The 16,229-nt window shown below is 43.9% G+C and overlaps 2 protein-coding genes across 13 annotated transcripts in view; one reads left to right on the forward strand and one right to left on the reverse strand.

Annotated features, from left to right (window-relative positions):
* The window catches only part of GTF3C1 (general transcription factor IIIC subunit 1), a 40,286-nt gene extending 35,543 nt beyond the window's left edge, over nt 1-4,743 (reverse strand). The window contains exons 1-6 of one of the 2 annotated variants that reach the window (XM_059861730.1): nt 4,494-4,743; nt 3,415-3,624; nt 3,058-3,234; nt 1,865-2,008; nt 1,207-1,303; nt 623-746 (exon numbers count right to left, since the gene is read on the reverse strand). In XM_059861730.1, the coding sequence (XP_059717713.1) occupies nt 623-746; nt 1,207-1,303; nt 1,865-2,008; nt 3,058-3,234; nt 3,415-3,624; nt 4,494-4,723 (982 nt within the window). In that variant the 5' untranslated portion in view covers nt 4,724-4,743. The remainder of the gene's footprint in view (nt 1-622; nt 747-1,206; nt 1,304-1,864; nt 2,009-3,057; nt 3,235-3,414; nt 3,625-4,493) is intronic. The other variant, XM_059861731.1, reaches the window with a different exon arrangement.
* A 59-nt stretch (nt 4,744-4,802) lies between these two features.
* KATNIP (katanin interacting protein) overlaps nt 4,803-16,229 on the forward strand; it is a 56,714-nt gene continuing 45,287 nt past the window's right edge. For 6 of the 11 annotated variants that reach the window (XM_059861732.1, XM_059861741.1, XM_059861743.1 and 3 more), the window contains exons 1-6: nt 4,805-4,939; nt 5,709-5,838; nt 6,239-6,314; nt 7,807-7,976; nt 12,570-12,655; nt 14,175-14,303. In XM_059861732.1, coding sequence (XP_059717715.1) covers nt 6,253-6,314; nt 7,807-7,976; nt 12,570-12,655; nt 14,175-14,303 — 447 coding nt within the window. In that variant the 5' untranslated portion in view covers nt 4,805-4,939; nt 5,709-5,838; nt 6,239-6,252. Of the gene's footprint in view, nt 4,957-5,708; nt 5,839-6,238; nt 6,315-7,806; nt 7,977-12,569; nt 12,656-14,174; nt 14,304-16,229 lie in introns of all 11 variants that reach the window. The other 5 variants (XM_059861737.1, XM_059861738.1, XM_059861739.1 and 2 more) reach the window with 4 other exon arrangements.

The raw sequence follows: 16,229 nt of genomic DNA on the forward strand, positions 1-16,229 counted from the left end.
GTTATCAGCTCAGCTGGTGAGATAATAATGCCAAGGGTGTGGGTTTGACCTCTGTATAGCCCATTCACTTAAGAGTTGGGCTCAATGGTCCTTGGAGGTCACTTCAAACTCAGAATATTCTGTGTTCTGTGAAGCCCAAGTGCTGTAAGACCTTACTTCCATAATTTAACAGGAAATTTTTCAGACAAGCTTTGCATTCTCATGACTTTCAGGAAAAGTCATAACCAAGAATGGTCTGATTTTTAGTTTATTTCATAATGAGCCTTCTTTTCAACATTAAATTTTTGTATTTTTTTTGTCAAATTTATTGACTTGTCATTTAACTTCAGCCTGAAAGGCCAGCAGACTGCTTTGTTCCTACTCTGTATTGGCTTGAGCAGTCTTATCAGGTCCCAAGACCACAGCTTAGACTGATATCCAACAAACTTGATGATATTCACTCCTTAAAAAACTGGAACAAGTGCTTAATTCAAATGGGCTGCAGCATTTTAACTTCAGTAGCACACATCTACATAACTGCCTGGACAGATTTTTTTACTTACACCTCTTTTAATTTAAGATATGAAGCTCATCGATAGAATGGCATCAATGCAATCACAAAAAAAGAGAGCAAAACCAAGACCTTTCTTTGTCTTGCAGGGTCCTCCACTGGGATTTATGTCTTGCAAGGGGACAGACACAACCTTGGCCAGGCCAGCATTCATCATGTACTGATAGAGACGTTTGAAGGTTCTCTCACAAAGGCCCTGATGCAAAGAGAAATGGCAAAAGTCACGGCAGCCCAAAAGTTTCACCTGCTGCTGACTGGTATCAAAGGCATTCACACCACCTGCTCTTACAACAGCTTATTTTGGGGTAGGATATCCATAAGAAACTGAAAAGCCTTTTAGTGCAGAATCTGAGATGTTCCTGAGTATGTTGTATCCCTCCAGTTCTGCCACCCACACAAACAGCAGCAGTGGAAAAGTAAGAACTGCATGATGACATCCACTGACAAAACATTTCTGAGGCTGTGCTTGGAACAGAACTGCTTCCCTATGACAAACACCAACAGCAGCTTGATCTGGTAAGTTTTTAACATCCTTCTTTTGCTATCCTAGCCCAGAATTTTGTGCAACTTTTGAAGCAGGTAGTATGAATGAGTGCCTTTGATACCCAGCATCTAGATTCTACTGAGTAAGAATGTGAAAGAGTAATGAATCTCACCAATTCTTCCCTCAAGTTTCCTAATGTTTCCATCTGGTTTGAACGAGCACTTAGCATACTTGAGAGCTTCTCCATCAGAATATCATATTTGCTTCTCCTAACCAAAAAAGAGAATTATTTTACATTAAGTATGCATATAACTTCATAAACATGAGTTGTAGCTTTAGAAACTGTCAGTCACTACAGAAAGTATGCTAAGTGTTCTGAGATTGGTTTAGGAATTCTAGTTTTCTTTTCCTCCTGTGAATAGCACATGAGATAATTTGTCTCTAAGAAAAGACCTCAAGGAGGAAACAATGACTAAGCCCAAGCTGTTACTTTACTGGCAACCCACAGAAGTACAAGTTCTAATCATAAACAAGATAGGAAAACAAAACAAGAAATCGACTACAAATATGTTTAAGTGAAAACAGTCAAAATGAACAGAATGATTAGTGCTACAAAAAGAAGAGTTATGTTTATGCAGGCAGGTGACAGGCACTAGCAGAACCTGTTGTTTACAGCTCCAAGACAAGTTTTAAAGTGTCCGACATTTGGAAGAGGAGTTAATAAACTGGAAAGCGTCAATTGCAGGAAACTTTGATGGTTCTGTGACAACAGAACAATCCCTCATCACAGTAAAAGGTCAAAGAGTACCCAGGGGACCCTTGAAGCATACCTATCAACATGGAAGCGAGTCAGGAGGAGCAGAATTGAGTACTGCTGTGCCCCGCTTGGCAGCCGGATGACGTGGGACTGCATCGTTATCAGACCACATCTGTCCAACACCCTCCTGTGGTAATGGAGCTTTCCAGCATCCACTCTGAAGAAAAGATGGCAAGATTTCTATGGGAATAGGAACTTCTGCAAACAAATTCTAATTATCCACTGCCCAGAATGCTTTACCAATATTACCTATAGCCTTAGTGACATGTGCTAATTTTCAAAGTGACCACTCGAAGTTAGGAAGTCCACAATTAAGAAAACATGTGAAATTTATTTTCATAGTTAATCCAATTAGACAGAGAAATATCTCTGATTTTAACCAAAAGCCTTTAGGCACAGAGTGTCATGACATGGTTTGATGAGGGGGTTGAATCAGTATTGTATCCCCATGCCCTCCTTTTCCATCCTCTCTTTGTAACTCATGGCTGCAGTCACTGCCCTTCTTGGAACAGCTCTGGGATTCATTTCCCTCCTTGGTGAGCTGCCTTGGGCCACCAAACTGACAGAAAAGCACCCATAAAGTTTTCCCCTCTGTCCCCATCATCTTATTTACCTACAAGGGCTCTCTAAGCGGCTAAAACCAGCACCTGGTGGTGTGCTAGCTACAACCCCTCCATGTCCTAAAAGCAGTGAATCTTTAGAGCAATGCTGAATTCTCCAGAGCTTCAGGACACATCCAGAAGTTCTCTAATGCTCCTCCATCAGCAAAATATATGGCCTAGTCTGGGAGCTAGTTACTCAGGTTCCCTCTCAATGGAGGAGATGTCACACAGAGAAATGCTGTGGACAAAAGGTGGCCGTCCAAGAATTCCTTCAACCTGGGTGAGATACTTAGACAGCAATTTAGAAAAGGAAATAAAAATCATTTTTCAATCCCAAATTTGAAGAAAAAGTTATTTAGAAAAAAAAAAGAACTTTCACAATAGAAACCTATTTGGTGTATTGAAACACCAGACAAATTTCTGGCTCTCTGTGAAAATATCAGGAAGGGCAACAAACTCAAGGATGAGACCAGTACAGTTCTACCAAACCAAGCACTCCTGGTAGTAAGCACAAAGCACTACAACACAGACGAGAATTCAAATATTCACAGGAGTACTTAAAAACAACCTTGGATTTAATTCTCAGAGCATGACACAAACTTACTTGAAAGCCCCACTGTGAAGGTCCCTCTGCAGCTCTCCCTGCCAGCGAGCTCGGCCCAGACGCTCCAGGATGCAGTAGGAAAAGTCAGGGAGTTTCAGGTCAGGGTCCCCCTCCCAGCCTATCAAGGCTCTGTAACGCTGCTCCTGGGAAGCAACAATGACTAATTTCTCTCCCCACCTAAGAAAAAAAAGGAAAAGTAATGTCATGTTGTTGGCTCCATAAAAACAGAGAGATTTTTCTCTCCACGAACACCATTCTTGATATAATCTGTACAAACTGAGCAAAGACTAAATTTTAGAACTTAGAAGTATTTTAATGCTATATATAAGGATTATAGGATATAAGGATTTCACTCACTTTTCAACAGCTTCTTTGTAAGTATAACAAGGCTGCAAATCCATCTTCCTTATTTGATCAGTGATGTCTACTCTCTCTTTAAAATACTGGCAGGAACCTTGTATGCCATCTTTGTTATCCAAAATCATGTGGATAGGATAAATATCATCTGAAGAAACAGGATCTCTTTTGGTTTCCAATATTCCTGTCTCAAGGTCTATTTCTTCATATCTGAAATAAAACCAAAGAGCCAATATTTAACCAAGCAAGGAGAAATACAAGACTTTCACACACAATGCTGATACCTCTAGGACAAAAGGAATTATCTTGAAAATAATACCTCTAGGAATTATCTTGGAAAAATTAAGCTCCTTTGAAACCTCCAAACTGGAAAACTATGAAGAGCAGAGCTGTACTCCTCAAGCATGATCAAACCTTTCCAGCATGCAGAAGGCACCAGGAGTGAGATGCATTATTTAATCTTTGAAAAGTCAAAGATGTGGTGGGAATAAGGAAAACATACAGTCCACAAGTAAGGAAAATGACAGGTACATCCACCCTGCTAACCAGGACTTACAAATTCTGCCTGTACCTACGTAGCATGTAGTCATTTGAATGGAAATGAGGCCAGGACTCATTACAGGTCTCTTAAATCATAGAAAAAGCAAAATTGGAAGACACCTCTAAGATTATCCAGCCATCCAGATTATCCAGCCATCCACCAGCACTACACTGTTACCCCTAAAACCCATCAGCCAGTGCCAGATCTTAAACACCTCCAGGCATGGTGCCTCCACCACCTCCCTGGGGAACCTATTACAATGTTTGACCCCTCGAACATGAAAAGTCTTTGTACAACACCCGAACAGCGGCTCAGAGCCACCCTCGGCCCTGCCTGCTGTCACCGGCTACCGAAGGGCTGCTGCAGCAAAGCCTGGGCGAGAACGGCAACCGAGCCGGGTTTAGCTGCCAATGAGTCCGGGTTTAGCCCGGTAATCGGGCCGGGTTTAGCCCGGCGACCCAAGCCCATGTTTCGCCCAGCAACCAGTCCCGGGTTCTCCGGCGGAAAGGGGCCGGGGCTGCCCGGTCGCTGCCCTCACCGGTCGTGCAGGCGGAGCGGCGGGCGCGGCCGGGGCAGGAGGTAGAAGCGCACGTCGGGCTGGGCGCTGAGCGCGGCCCAGAGCAGCTGCTGCGTGTCGGGCTCCAGCGGCAGCGGGAAGGGCGGCGAGCGGGCGGCCAGGCGCTGCCAGAGCGCGGCCGCGGTGATGCCGTCCAGCCCCTCTAGGGCCACCTCGTCCAGCAGCGCCCACAGCGGCTCCATGGCCTCCATCCCCGCCGCCGCTTCCGGGCCCGCGGCGCGCAGGAACTGACGGCGCCGGGCGCGACCGTCGCCAGGGAGACCGAGCAACAGGCCCGGCCGGCCCGCGCTGCCGGGGGTTGTGTCTGCCCGGGGGCCGTGTCCGGGATCCGTGTCTGCCCAGGGTCCGTGTCCGGGGTCCGTGTCTGCCCGGGGGCCGTGTCTGCTCGGGATCCGTGTCTGACCGGGGTCAGTGTCTGTCCGGGGTCAGTGTCTGTGGTCCGTGTCCGGGGACTCTGCCCCGGGATCTGCGTCCGTCCAGGTTCTCTTTCCCCCTCCGTATTCGTCCGGGAGCTCTGTCCGGGGGTCAGTGTCCATCCCGGGTCCGTGTCCATCTGGGGTCTCTCTCCGGTGTCAGTGTCCATCTGGGGCCTCTGTCCCGGGTCCGTGGCCGTCCTGGGGCTCTGTCCGAGGTCAGCGTCTGCCCAGGGCCTCTGTCTGGTGGCTCTGTCCCGGATCTGTGTCCGTTTCCATCCTGGGGCTGTGTCCAGGCTCTGTCCCGGGTCCGTGTCCAGCTGGGGCTGTGGCCGGGCTCTGTCCCGGGTCCGTGTCCATCCAGGGCTGTGGCCGGGCTCTGTCCCGGGTCCGTGTCCAGCTGGGGCTGTGGCCGGGCTCTGTCCCGGGTCCGTGTCCATCCAGGGCTGTGTCCGGGCTCTGTCCCGTGTCCGTGTCCATCCAGGGCTGTGGCCGGGCTCTGTCCCGGGTCCGTGTCCATCCAGGGCTGTGTCTGAGCTCTGTCCCGAGTCCGTGTCCATCCAGGGCTGTGGCCGGGCTCTGTCCCGGGTCCGTGTCCATCCAGGGCTGTGGCCGGGCTCTGTCCCGGGTCCGTGTCCATCCAGGGCTGTGGCCGGGGCTCCCCCGCGCTGCCCGCCCCGCAGAGCCTAGGCGGGGCCGGGCTCTGGCAGAGCTGCCCTGCGGTCGGTACGAGACCAAACACGCTGTTCTCGCCTTGGTACAGAGCTCACCGAAGCGGGCTGCTGGCACCTTTAAACTTCGGAGAGTGTAAAAGCACACCCTGGCACAACTTGCGGCAGCGGTGTGGTGAGGATTGCTGGAAAAAAATTCAGGTTTCCTGAATGGCAAAGCAGGTAAAATCTTTAATTAAACACGTCAAATATATACAACCTCAGCAGTGAATAGGATGAACTGACCTAACACGTAGCAGCTCATAGAATTCCTTCCACAGCTCTTCATCTGTGCCCCAGCTTGTCTTGCTTGCCAGGTCTGGCATTATGAACTTGTCATGGCATATGCCTTCTACTTTTAGGTTTTTTTGGCTCTTCCATAGATTGTGAAGAGTTTGAAAAATAAGTAAAACAGCTACTGTTTCCTCTGTTCTTCAGGAGCTTTATTTACAGCCCTGACAGCTTTATGCATGGTTGAAGGAAGAATGTTTTTCAGTTTATAGTCTTCTCATCTATTGAGGGTGCAAAACCAGTGGCACTCCATAATAAATCATTCAGTGTGACCATTATATTCTCATTTCAGGTTTATGTTAAGACATGGTGACTGACTTTGATGAAAAACATGACGAATATTTAATATCCCTTCAGCAGAGAAACCGGTAATATTCACATTTGTTTCCACTTGGGGTATGAAATGTTTGTTGTATTGTATCAAATATCAGCAGCTGTGATGCAAAGTCTGACTTCCTGTGCCTTAAAACATTCAAGTGTTTCTCTGTTCTTCTCTTTGCTTGCTAAAAGTTCTTACTTCTAGAGGAGATTACTATGTTTCTTCAGCATTTAAAATATAAATACATTTATTAATAAAATGGTTACTTTTTCTACAGTGACAGGGAAGATTTTTGTTCATAGAGCCAGAGGTTGTAGATTCAGAAGTAACTGGCAGCTCACACTGTGTGAGGATGTAGTTAAGAGACACAGTTGTTATGTTGTCAGAAATAGAGAAAAGTGGGAAATAAGGACAGCCAGGTTGCCTTTGCAAACTCCAGTGTTTTTCACTGACAAGTTTCAAACATTTCTTTTCCTCTTTGTTCATGTGTTCCTGTCACTATACCCTGGACAGATGAACTTCATAGCTTAATTTAAAGGAGTCTACAGAACTTTCTTCTGGATTCCTTCCTTTAACACAAGAGATTTCTAATCAAGTTCTATAACAAACTGGTTTGGTAAAAAGATCTTGAAGGCCACAATTATGTTAAAAAGCAGCCAATTTTTGTTACCACTGGTTTCATTCCTTTACAGTATCCTAAAGCAGTTTTGGAAAAGGATAAAGCAGTTTATTTAATGGTTAAACCAACGTGCATCCTTGGTATCAGAACTCTAATTTTGACTGCTGGGGACATGTTCTTGGGACAAGGTGGCTTGTGTCACAACACAGACACGTGGGGGACTTTGGCCTGTGGATTGATCCATCCTGGAGTCAGAGGGAAACCAGGTGGTGCAGGGGAATTCACAAGTTGACACCCACATGATGCCAACCTCCTGGCCTGCATGTCACCTCACCAAAGGAATTAGCATGGACTGGGTATCACCCATGGTGAAAGGAGAGAAAATGAGAGTTGGAAGAGGGAGAGCAGCTGAAACTGAGCCCATGGAAGGGCATTATTTTGATATTATTTTAACCAGCATTAATTTTCTGCTATCTCTAACTGCAGTATTGGCTGGGGACTTTCTACCTCCTGTTTCAAAACACAAATAATAATTTTTATTCTTGAAAATAGGCCAATAATTTTTTAGATTTTTGAAATTCTAAGTGAAATTCTTTAAAATTCTTAAGATGAAAGGTTAAATATGCAAAACACCAAATGGGAAAAATAATGTGAAATAAGAAATAACATGGAAAAAGGAAAGGCTTGGTCAAACTTCCTCTGTCACAGCGTGTTGGTGCTCATACACACATTACAAAACAGGAACAGACCCTGGAAGATAGATTCTGAAAGGGTTCCTTGAACTGGGAACATATTTTTCAGCTTTGTGACATGGTGTGTTGTTGTATTTATTGAAGATCTGACCATCTGTGTATGCACTGTGCAAGGATGAATTATTGGATAATTTTTGATGATGTTGAATAATTTTTCCTTTCTCCTTCAGGCTGCAGGAGCGGTTAAAAAGAAAAGATCCCGTGCAAATCAGACTGGAGGAGCTGGAAAAAGGATTTTCACTGTATGTGAATGGAGCTAACTCCGAGCTGAGAAAGTACCCCAGGAAAAACATCCCCCACAGCTGCCTGAGAAACAGGCTCAGACCCACCAGGACAAAGGGTGAGTGGCCTGGCAGCCTGGCAGAGAGGTCACTGGGATCCAGGGACAGCACCACTGGAGCCTGGTGGGATGAAATTCCATGGAAATCAGAGTGCTTAAGCTGCTTGTGTGTAAGGAAGAGTCTCTGCAACACCCTATCCATTTTTCACTTGATCCCTCTTTAATTCCAACATTTAACTTCCCTGCCTCTTCATTTGTAAAACAGTTCTAACTAAAAGTGGAAGATTAGAAATGTATATAAATTGTCAGGGGAAAAGAATGGTATACCTTTGACACGTAACACCATTAAGAGGATTTAAGATCTGATGGACTTCAGTGTTATCCAAGCCTGGTGTCCTGAGGACAAATGACATTTGATGACATAGACTGTAATCAAATTATATCCAGTAATAGCTTCATTAAGCTCATAAATTACATTTAAGCTATAATAGTTGTCTTAAAAAGATAGCTAATCTTTATTTAAATATTTGAAGTGAAGAAAATCAACCATTTTTTCCCCAGTGATTAGCTGGCTTTATGGAAAAATGGGTATTTTGTTTCTAATTTAAGTCTGTCTGTCATAGAGAGCAGTGCAGTGACAGGAATAATTTTGCATACATGAAAGTATAAAGTATGAGCTTACTGGCCCTCTAATCTATTTAGCATAATGAAAAGGAAGTTGATTTTACTAAATCCCTCTGTAAAGCAGTTTACCAGCCTTAGTCAGTTATGTTCACACTTGCTACAACCTATCTCAGAGTGTTTTTTAATGTGTGATAGCCTGCTTAAGCTTCATTTCCACCTAAAATGAAGACAAAGAGTTAAAAAAGTTGCCTACTATGAAAATTTATTGATTGAAAGTTTATTGATCTCAACAATACCGGACACGAACTTTTCCTGCAGTAACTGTGTTCCAACCATGGCTCTAACTGCATCTCCTTAATTTGTTTTCCTGCTACACTGGGTACATACTACTTGTTTGCAGGCTTAGGTGTGTTCAGCTTGTATAATTTCCTGCAGGCTGTGTGGGATGGTGATGAGGAATCAGCTTGTCACCTGGCTCCACTGCTCTCTGTGAAAGTGAAACCTTGTGTGCAAAGATGTAAAAATGGTCGTGTTCTGGGAAATGGTGGAAATTGGGTGTTCTATCACACAGGGCTGATACATCTTCAGGTAGCTAAAGAGGGTGTAAATCAACATCTTGGACTTTTTGCTCCAAAAATTGTGAAGGGATGTTGTGGCAGCAGCTCCAGTGGAACTCCTGTCAAGAGAAATTTCCTCTTAAAGTTCTACTGTGCAGGTGTTATGTCTCAGCTTAACTAAAATTCTTTATTTCTATGGTCCCTTAAAGCCATTTGCTTCAGTCAAGGTAGAATACATGTCTTAGGTATCTCTGAAGACTCCAGTTGCAGTCTCTGTTCCTTTCCTCAACTCCATCTATCAGAGCCTGTAGCACCAGCTCTGCAGAAGATAACTCAGTGTTTTGCTGTTTAACTCTCCAGTGGTGTTGTTTTAAACCCATGAAGCTGCAGTGAAAGATACCAACTGAACCATCATCCTTCCTTTTTCCTCTTCCATTTGGGTTTGCCACTGGAGTCCAGAATGGGAGTATGGGAGTCACTGGTCTGTATGAGCTTCTTGCCTGGGAGTTCTACCTTAGCAATTTTGTGGCCTCTTTCCTTTCAAAGTATTTCTTCTCAATGATTGAATATGATTTTACTTACAGGAATGATTCCTAGCTGAGATACAGCACTGAGTTTTCTTCCCTATCCATCTCCCGTGAGAGTTATTGCATCATTTATTACTTCTAAAGCATCCATCTATAGGATTAGTCTTCACTGAAAAATTAGGAATGGGTGGTACTTAATAACCCAGAACAGGCATAAATCCCTCTTTCTGGTTCCTGAAAGTGTCATCATAAATCTGTTTGTCAGGACTGTTTGCTTTGTGTTCCCTAGGAGTAATTACTGATAATAGTGATTGATAAATCACTATTTATGCTTAGGATTGCTAATGAATTAAAGGAAATTATAGGTTGGAGAGTAGTGGAGCTGGGCTCTAGGTGTGCTGGCTTTCCTTTGGGTCTCCACCCCATACATGGTTTCACAACACTGTTTGTTGTTCCAGTGAGTGTCTGTGTGGTCACAAATATGTGTCTTGAGGGTGATACGGGGTCTCCTTGGATTAGGACTAATATTTTGAGGATGCACTTCTCAGTCCTTGCCTAGTCAAATAGGCACTGACAGTGCAAATCTCTGAGGGAGTGACACCAGTGGAGCTGTTCTGTGTGCCCAGACAGGTACTGGTTGGTATTCACATCCCATCCATCCCATAGGAAGGATATTTTTGTTCCAATCTAATGTTTGTTGCACAGATGACTTGCTCAGCTGCATCAGCCTCTGCCTGGGATTTCAATGACTGTTCTTCTTGGCTTAGACAGACCTGGTCACTTGAATCCATGTCAGACTAGGACCACTAAAAATCCATCACTAAGTAGAGTCATGGAATCACAGAACTGGGAGCAACCTTAAAGTTCATCTTGTTCCAGCCCCTGCCATGGGCAGGGACACCTTCCACTATCCCAGGTGGCTCCAGGCCCTGTCCAGCTTGGCCTGGAACAACTCCAGGGATCCAGGGCTGCCACAGCTTCTCTGGGCAGCCTGTGCCAGGGCCTCATCACCCTCACAAGGAACCATTTTTTCCTAATATCCAATCAAACCCTTCTCTCTGTCAGTGTAAAACCATTCCCTCTTGTCCTGTCTCTCCATGACTTGTAGAGTCTCTTGAGCCACTCAAGCAGTTCTGAGGAGGAAGTTCTCAGCAGTGGTAGCATGGGTCCTGCCATCTCCCCCTTTCCTGCTCACATTTGCAGCACACTTGAGGGGCTTCTGGGCAGTTGCTTTGAAGAGGGGGATTCTCAGGGAGTGCAAGGGAAAGGTGCTTCCAGTTCTTTCCCAAAGCAGTGACTGAATCCCACCACATTTCTCAGAGTGTAAGCTCAAGGCAGTTCAGTGCCAGCAGAGCCAACACTGCAGAGCAATCAGCACCAATGCTGGCTCAAAGGATTTCTGGTGTTCCTTGGGAATAGCCTGTTGGAGTAGCAGGGGCTCTGCTTGGAAGGGCTGGTTCTCTTCCTTGGAGCAGTCCATTCCTTTTCCCCTCTGTATTTAGTCCTGTTTTGGGCCTCTGAGACAGAGATACTCTGTGCTGGAGCAATAGAACAGCATCCTGCAATGCTGTGATCACCCCAAATGGACATAAACAAACACTGTTTCCCCAGGATGGTCCTGCCCTGGGCCTGCTCCCTCCTGTCTGCTTGGACCAGCTTTTGTGCAGTCCCCTGGTGAACCAGATTGCCCAAGGGCCTATAAGTAAAAGGAATCTTTTATGTTTTCCCACAGTCTAAACTTGCCATATCAGTTCTCTGAACAGGTCACCGCACAGGTACATGTAGGGTTGTCCAACCCCCAGAAAAAAAAATATGGTATTGAGAGTTGTAATGAGCAACCTGATTTAATTCTGAAGTGAGCCCTGCTTTGAGTGGAAAGCTGGACTTGGTGAGCCCCAGAGGTTCCTTCCAAATGAAATCTTTCTGTGATTCTATGACCTTTGTAGGACAATAGCTTCTTTTATTGGCAGTGCCAGTTCCTGCAGCCTTAGGGTGACCATTAAATTATGGCTTAAAGAAAAAAGGTTTTGCATCAGCTGTTTTTCTCCACTGAGAAGAAATGGAAGCTGTAAATCTGTCTTGGCCATAGGAAATGAGATGCCTTTATTTAGGATGCTACTGAGAGTGTTGGTGATGCCTTTGTTCCATTGAGGACGCTGATGTGACCTGCAAGTTGTTTGTCTCTTTCTCTCCATCAAAGCATCTTCTCAAAAATCCATTCTTCCACTCTAAGTTGGGGCCATTTCCACCACAGAGACTCTCAGTTCTCCTTGACTATACAGAGATTTTCTGCAGAAGTTCCTGGACCAACTCTTCCTTGCCTTAGAAATGAGGAAAAATGGTTGTTTGTCCTTCATTTATGGCTTATACATGAAGAATCCTTCTCTGCACAGTATGTTGAATACCCAGTACATTCTGTTTAATCTGCCAATATTTTGTGTTTCCTTAATTTGAGAGTAAATACACACAATTCCTTTGAAAACCCAGCATATCACCTGTTGTTCACCAGAACCCTGTCTGTCAGTCTGCCTTTGGTAGTTGGGTTTTGGGCTCAGAACCTCAGACAGGTTACTTTATACCAAGCTGGGGGTCAGAATGATGTGTACCCCTGTTCTAGAATGTATTTCTATATTTTCATCTCAAAGGTGGGGCTTCTCTTGCTGTTAAGCTATTGTATCTTAAAGGAATTTATTCTCTTAAAAATGCTTGATGATAACTGTCCCTGAAGAGGTTCAAAGCTCCTGCTGCTAGAACTGGCCAGGATCTGATGTGGGATATCTTTGCAGCTGTTGATTCCATTTATATGTCAGATTTATTCTTCTGTCCTCAGTTGGGGGGAAAACAAAAACCCAAAAATCCACAAACAAAGGTGTCTGTTTATTGTCTAATATTGGATTTCTGCTTTCTCTCTCCTGTCTCCTAATCCTTGTGTGTCCCTGCTGAAGAAGCAGCCCAGCTAGAAGAGAGTGGGCTGCCAGAACACAGCCCTCAGACTGTCCCAGCCAAGATACAACGCAGGAATTGGCTTCAGGTATGGGGCAGGTGGGAGGAATGGGGCTTTCATTTTCAGTTTGCAAATAACTTTAGGGGAAATTGGTTGTAAGTGGTACAGAGTGGGCAGCTGGGGCTCTCTGATGGCTTGGGCTGGATACTGACAACATGAAATGTTACCCTGCCCACATTTGTGTCTGCTTGGAAGCCTAAAGAGGCAAATCTCATTGAAAGGGTTTGGTTTCAGTGACATTCATCACAGAAACTTTTGTAGCCTGGACATGAGTGGCTCAGTGTGTCCTCCAGCAGGGAGCTGCTGCTGGATAGCTCTGGTGACACCCTAGGGAATTTATCTAGTTCAAAGGATGGGCAAACTCATTTTGGAGAGACATCCCTGCCTGTTACTGCTGTTCTCCACCCTGCAACAAGATTGAGGGACAAAGGAATGTAATTTGCATAATTTGAGTTGTAATTTGTGATAAATTCTTGTAGGTCATAAGAGAGGGAAATGCATATAGATAAAAATATCCTACCTGTAAGAAATTCAGAGCCATCAGCTCCACAGCTGTTGGTTCTCTTCTCAGAAGAGAAACCTATTTTCTTCTAGCCTAAAGAAGGATCTGAGTTAACCTGTCAAGGACTTAATTAAAACAATAAATGTGAATTCAGAACAATGGAGACATGTCACCCAAGTAATTACATTACTTGATTAGCCATTGGCCTGGCTGATGTTCAATCTGTGCTTGAGTGATGGCATCAGAGGTCTTTGGCACTGTGGATAAGTGTTTGTGCTGTGCAGGTTTTCTTTTCTTTCAGAAAACACTTCACATTCAAGCTTTAAGGCTGCATTGCTTTATTTACCACTCTTACTGCTTAGTTGAATTCATTTCTCAGCTTCCATTATGGCCTGTCAGGACTTCTTTGCTGAATTTGCCAGATGTGTGGCTCTGTACTAAAACCTAGTTGCTACTTGGGACTAGCTTAGGATGATTCCTTAAGTCCTTTATCCAGTTGATGGGAGGATAGGAGTTATTATATCTTTATGAACAACTGGAATTATTTAGCTAAGGAAAAGTGCAACCACAGACTGAGCAGTTTCCTTTCCTTTTGCAGTGGTTTTCCATGGGGATTTTTTGGATGTCTAGAGGACTCAGCAATTCCTGGCCAAACCTGTCTAACTTGGGCTGTGCTGAGGAGTGATGTGAGGGGGAAAGATGGACTCACTGAAAGAATTCACCCAAGTTGTCTTAAGATATTCCCTCTGGACATCTTTGCCTCTGGCACTTCGAAAATGCTGGAGGGGTGTAGGAACAACAGAGAGCAAGGTTTAATATCACTGCCCACTCTGGGCTCAGCAGCAGGTGGGGAGTTAGACCAGGGCTGTTAAACCATAGCTCAGGGGCCCAAAGGTGGGCTCAGGGAGGAGAAAAACCTTCTGAGTAACAGAGGGGAAAAGCAGCGCTTGATCATGCTACTGTTATATAAAGTGTGTTGGTTACTCTTTTTGTACTGCTGATACACAGAAGAAATCTGATTTCTTTGAATGCTTCTTTTGACAGAAAACTGTGGCAATTAAAACAGAGGGAGGGGGTAAACTCTACATTGAACCATCTCTGCAGTACTCTGAAGATTTTGAAAGCTTGAGTGTGGAGAGCAGCAGTGATGATGATGATGGTCCTCTCTCCCAGGTACAGCTGGCAGCTGCCTTCTGTTGTTCATGGCAGTGTCATTTGAAATGTGATCGTGCCCAGGGATCAGCCTCAGCTGGAGCACCCAAACTCCTCTAGAGTGGTGTCTTCATTAGAGAATTTTGCTTTGATGAGATGTGAAAAAAAGAAGGAAAAAAATGAAAAATAAAGCTTCTTGAGAAATCAAGTCTCAATCAGCAGCACTACAAAATGTTAAACCTTATTTTTAGGAGGTGGACTATTGTCTCTGTTGGGTTTAATTGAGATATTTCCTGCAAGGAGCCTCTTTCAGTTCAGTTAATGGTTGTGCAAGTGAACATCACTCCTGGCTATCAGGTTAGAGAAAGCTGAAACACCAGCTTTTGGTGCCTTTAGGGTAGTCTTTAAATAATGATGCTAAAATTGTTGCATGTCATTATTTTACCTAACAAAAATCAGACTATTTGAAAATGTTCTAATCAATGCAGTTGCTTTGCATCAAGGATTGTTGTTGTATTGACTGTGCAGCCTTCCATTTGATCACTAATTGCAGTTTGTTCTAGCACACTTCACAAATGTGAAAGAAAACTAATCAATGAACAAAAATTTATGAATGTTTTTCTGCCTAAGCAATTAATGACATAAATAAAGCTTTTCTGGGTAGTGGAGTAGCATCTATATATGAAACTGTTAACAGATCTTACCACTGACATCAGACAAAATTCCCAAGCACATTTTCCTAGCTTGCATCTTTCTCTCATTCCTATATTGCTTTTGCATTGATGATTATTTTTTGCTCTGCAAGCTGGTAACTTGTTTACACTGATGAATATTTATATCTTTTATGTGTTTTTAATAGGAAGTTAATAATTTCAAAAGAACTCCCCTTTTCTTTTTAGTCAAGATGGAAATAATTTTGATTTTGCTGGGGCTATAATGTGTTTTTTTGAATGTCTTGTTACAATGCAGATGCAGAGGTTTCAAAGGAAAAAGAAGCTTGTACAATTTCCTGTCAAAGAGCTGGAAATATTAGTTTTGACTGTCTTAAAGACATGCTCAATATCAAGGCTCAGGTTGCTTATAAACCCTCTTTTGAGCCTGACTTTGTCTGCTCTTTGTAATATATTTCTGTCAACATGGATTTCCTAACAGGTGTAATCTGTAGGAGCTTGGAATTTTCATTTCAAACTGAATATAGACTGTCACAGTTCATTTGTACCTAAGGTAGCTTCAGGTTTTCATTTTATACAGTTTGCTTACCTATATTTATCTCAAAACTCTAATACCAACAAAGCAGGGGGGAAAAAAGCACTTAAGAGATGCAAGGTCTTTTCCTTTTGCATTCATGAAAGCCCACAGCTCTCCAGCATCATCTGTGCTGTTTGTGGTGTGTGATGAGAGAGGCAGGGCAGTTTTTTCCACAGTAAATTTCAAAATAGGTTATTTTTTTGCATAAAATCCTGTTACAGTGTGTCCACTTCAAAAAACTCAGTGCAAGCTGGGAGCTTAGCCCATCAGAGCCCAACTCTTTTTCTGCTGGTTTTTGAAGTATAGATGTGTACAAGGCAGGACTGTTATCATCTATCATGTGCTTAAAAAGGAGCTGCTGCTACATGAGCTTGACAGTCTTGTGAAGGCATTTGGAAATTCTGGATTGCAGCTACTCTTCAGACAGCAAGGCACAACTGTGAGACTGCACAAATACATGCCTTTGCTCTCCCCCTTACTTGCTTTTTGTAACTTATTCCTAAAAATTGGTTTTGCACATAAAAGCTCCTTGGCCTGTAGAATGTTCCTGCTGGATACTGATGAGAAGAAGCAGGATGTAGGGTGATTTTTCTTCACAAGCTCTCATCAAAGGAGGCAAGACATGACATAGGAATGGGAATATTTTCAGCTGCATCATGGCTCTGAGTTCCTCAGAAGATTTTTCTTTCTCCTTGAGAG

Source organism: Haemorhous mexicanus, chromosome 17, assembly GCF_027477595.1.
Source record: "Haemorhous mexicanus isolate bHaeMex1 chromosome 17, bHaeMex1.pri, whole genome shotgun sequence".
NCBI lineage: Eukaryota > Metazoa > Chordata > Aves > Passeriformes > Fringillidae > Haemorhous > Haemorhous mexicanus.